Source organism: Dendrobium catenatum, unplaced genomic scaffold (genome assembly GCF_001605985.2).
Source record: "Dendrobium catenatum unplaced genomic scaffold, ASM160598v2 fragScaff_scaffold_250, whole genome shotgun sequence".
Taxonomy (NCBI): domain Eukaryota; kingdom Viridiplantae; phylum Streptophyta; class Magnoliopsida; order Asparagales; family Orchidaceae; genus Dendrobium; species Dendrobium catenatum.
The window spans coordinates 17876-21977 of record NW_021318712.1 but is presented as its reverse complement, the minus strand read 5'-3'; the positions used below and the strand labels follow the sequence as shown (position 1 = coordinate 21977).

The 4102-nt window shown below is 34.4% G+C and overlaps 2 protein-coding genes across 2 annotated transcripts in view; both read right to left on the bottom strand.

The window, feature by feature from the left end:
• LOC110106333 (disease resistance protein RGA2-like) overlaps positions 1-4102 on the bottom strand; it is a 9628-nt gene that overhangs the window by 3355 nt on the left and 2171 nt on the right. The gene's annotated exons all lie outside the window — the stretch shown is intronic.
• LOC110106331 (putative disease resistance RPP13-like protein 1) lies at positions 487-2834 on the bottom strand. The gene has a single exon (XM_020836199.2). The coding sequence runs from the start codon at positions 2107-2109 to the stop codon at positions 898-900; it is 1212 nt and encodes a 403-aa protein (XP_020691858.1). The 5' UTR covers positions 2110-2834; the 3' UTR covers positions 487-897.

Here is a 4102-nt window from a genome sequence, read left to right as displayed (position 1 = left end):
AATTAAATAATACTTCAAAATTAATTAAATTATTAGTAGGAGTATTAGTTAAATAATTAGTTATTTAAAAAAATAACTATATTAATATAATTAGATATCAAATTCTTATTAAATTAACACATAAACAACTAATTTAATAAATAACACTATAATTAGTAATTAAATTATTTAATAATTAAGCTTTTTCTAATTAAATTATTTATCATTCTAATTTGTTAACTATAATTAAAACTAACATTAATAAGTAACTTATACTTAACATGTAATTAAATTTGTAACACATTAAATTTAATTTTTAAATGAACTAACATGCTTAAATCCTATATTACGTTGCCAAACAGTTTTATATAATAGGATTTAACAACTATTTTATGAAATAATTTTGAAGATTTATCATCATGATTTTTCAAACCTTAGATTTACAATATTTACTAAATCCTACTTTTACCAAACAACCACTAAAGTCTAAGGATGATCCTTTGATGAGATGAGAGAAATTATGGTATACTTCATCTCAATCATTTCTTTGTAATCTGATCGCTTCGCGGAGATATGAAAAGCAGTAAAGCATTCCAATTGGAAATGGTTACATGCGGTCTGTAAACCATAAAACTTGGTCTTTAAGGTTTTTTAGAATAGTTTTCGTATGAAAGTTTTTGTTCAAAAATTTTTATACTAAAAAGTTATTTAAAAAATAATAAGAAAGTTGACCCAAGTGGAACATAAGTCATGTAATCAAGAATAACTTCACATGAACCGCTGCATAGTTGTTAACTTTCTTACTTCCTAAATAATTTTTTAGTACTATATGAGATTTGCTTTGAGCAAAAATATATAATACTAAACTCACAAATAGATTTGAAATTATTATGACTAAACTTTAAGCATAATAATCTTTTATAATATCATATCAAATGTAAATAGAAATGCAAATTGAAGCTCAGAAAGAGAGGACCTAACTTTCAGAAACCACTGATCCGCTTCATTTGGAAATGAAACCAGCTCAACATTATCCATAATAGTAAGCCTTTTTAACGAGGTCATACTTCTCAATGGCTCCATTAGCAACACCGATGGATCATTTATACAGAGATCGCAGAGTATGAGATGGCAAGTGTTAGTGTTCTCCACTTGTGGATATCTTCCGAGAGATATCAAATTGGGGCACTTTTTAATTAGCAAGTATCTTAGTGCTGCAAGTCTTGCTATTTCATCAGCCAGAGGAAGAGATGTAATGTTTTCACAGTAAAAAACCTCTAATGTTTCAAGGGGAATAGAATTTGAAATGCTACAGAAATTCAAAGTCTTCCATCCAATGTTACCTATCTTCAAGCTCTTGAGGTTAGAAGGCAAAGAGGGCAACTCTTTCAACTTCGGGCAGTGATATAGCTCCAGTTCAATTAAGCAAGGAAACAAACATCCATCTTCAGCAGCTACTCCTGCCTCAAACCAATCCTCAAATGCTCCTAATCCGGAAATATATAACACCTCTAGCAATGGAAAGGCATGGTATTTATCATTCCCATCAAATTTACTTTCGAGCCATTTTACTTTCGGCATCTCATCAAGTTTTAGAGACTTGAGGAAGGGAAGTTGCCCAAAAGGTGGAAGAGTTTCCCACTTCCTGCAATATGTCAATTCGATTTTCTCTAGATTGGAGATCAGATTGGCATTGTTCATCCATATTGCAGACCTTGCACCAATGTATCTATTTATGCTCAGATTCCTTAGACATTTTGGTGGTTGAAGGTTGTCGAGCACGTTCTCATCTAAATCGATGTTCCTAAAATGAGTGTTACTCCAACATAAGGTTAAATCTGTGAGCCTCCTCTTGGCACATAAATTGGCACTACAAGCCTCCTCGACGTCCTTAACATTTTCAAGGCAATTGATTCCTAATTTGCAAAGATCATTCATATTCTCCAACTCCCCAATTCTATAACCCATCTCATTTCTAAAATCAATCATATCCAGCTCTTGAAGAAAGTTTAGCTTCCCAATCCCACATATCGATGAAATATAATTATTGGACGATTTCAAGTAACGCAAGTTAAAAAGGTTATTAATGTCACTTCGTAAAAAATCATCAACTTCATATTGGCCTAACATTTCCCATTAATTATAGGTAATTATGTATTGCAAGTGATAGAGATTACTCAGAGATATTGGTAGACTAGTGACATCAAGTGAGAAAACATTTTTGATCTTCAACTATCATAGATGTATCAAATTTTCAATCTCCTCAGGTATCATTTTCAAGTCTAGAGCAGATACGTATAATAAGCGTAGGCTTCTTGATGTTTTGAACATTTCAACAAGTGCACTGTAAATATCCTCATTAAAAGCTTTATACGACAAGAAAAGAGAATGCAGATGTTTAAACTTCTCAATCTTTCTCAAAATGTCTGAATTTGAAGTTAGAACAAACAAGTGTCGAATAGTCTCAGAAATTTCGAGAGATGACTTTTCATCATCCACAAGTTTTCTGCATTCATGTGTAAAAAATTTTGATGCTTACTCATGTATTAAATCATGCATCTTGTAGTCATCTCCGACCTTGTCAAATAAATTTTTTTTGACTAAAATATCAAAATACCTTCCTCCGATATCCTCCATAGTCATTCCTTGAGATGGCTGAATGAAACCCAATGCAATCCACATTCGGACTAAATCATCTTTATCAAACGTATGGTCTTGTGGGAACATTCAACAAAATGCAAAACAATTTTGTAGATGATTTGGCAGAACTATATAGCTCAGTCTTAAGATGGAATGGATAGAATTCTGATACAATAAATTGCTTTCTAGAACTGACCTCCAATGCCTTTGATCCAAGTTCTTGATGTGATGACTATTCCTAGTCCCATTATTCCTAGCCACGTCCGCAGCAGCCTCCACTAGCTCTTTTTACTTTCTGTTATTTTACAGACTTTTGGCAGCATTACTTTTCCTAGTCAGCTTTCTTCTTAGTATAGATAGGGAAATACCTCACTGGAGGCGATAGTTCTGTTTTTACTGATATAGTATTCCCGAAAACGGGTTCTCCCCTGCCTTTCTTCCTCTTCTCGCTCTCTCTGGACTGCTTGTTCCTCTCTAAATCTCTTGTTCCCCTAACTATCTCCTCTTCCCTGTTAGTTTCTCTCATTATTTGCAGGTTTCCACACCAGTTCTCCTTTACACCACCAATGACTTTAGTTGCCAAAGGAGATCCTAAAAGCTTTTTAACAATCTCTCCAGCAATGGCTCTTAATTTTTTATGATCATCAGGGGGGTCCTCTATGGTGGATGAGATTAAAAGAGAAGCATAATACTAAGTTAAGTGTGGCAGAGATGAGGATGTTCAGGTGGATGAGTGGCTTTACCCTTAAAGATAGGATACGAAATGAGCATATACGTGAAAAGGTTGGAGTAGCTCCAGTAGAATATAAGATTAGAGAGAGTCGCCTTAGATGGTTTGGTCACATAAAACGGTGGCCTTCCAATGACCTGGTTAGGAGCGTAGAGTTATTAGATTTGACCTATGTTAAGAGAGGTAGAGGCAGACCTAAAAAGACTTAATTAGAAAATATTAGGAATGACCATTTTTAATTAGATTTAAACGAGAATTTGACATTTAATAGGACACAATGGAGAAAAAGGATTCATGTAGCCGACCCCACATAGTGGGATAAAGGCTTGACGTTGTTGTTGTTGTTGTATCAGGGGAATTCTCTACACCAGCAAATGCATGAGAGTTGAGGAGCTGCAAACAATCATCTTCCTCTAGGCCCTCTAATTTAACTATTTTCTCCTCCTTTTTAATTACTTTTGCAAACATCAGAGCAACTGATTCCATTCGAGTTGTTACCAGAATCTTACTACCAAAACCCTAAGAAGCTAGAGGGGCGAGCACATCCTCCCATTGCTTTTATCCTTCTAATCCTCCTCCTCCCAAATATCATCCAGCATAAGTAAGAACTTTTTGGACATCACCTCCTCCTTGAGACCCCCTTGAAGTGCCCCAAGTGTCTGCAAACGAGGCCTCTCCTTCTTAAGACATTCCAACATATCTGTAATGATTTTTTTAGCATCAAAAGTTATTGGAAACACAAACCCACATTTT

Excerpts from the sequence above, each read along its gene's own strand:
- LOC110106331 (XM_020836199.2), bottom strand. The coding sequence starts at position 2,109 with ATGTTAGGCCAATATGAAGTTGATGATTTTTTACGAAGTGACATTAAT.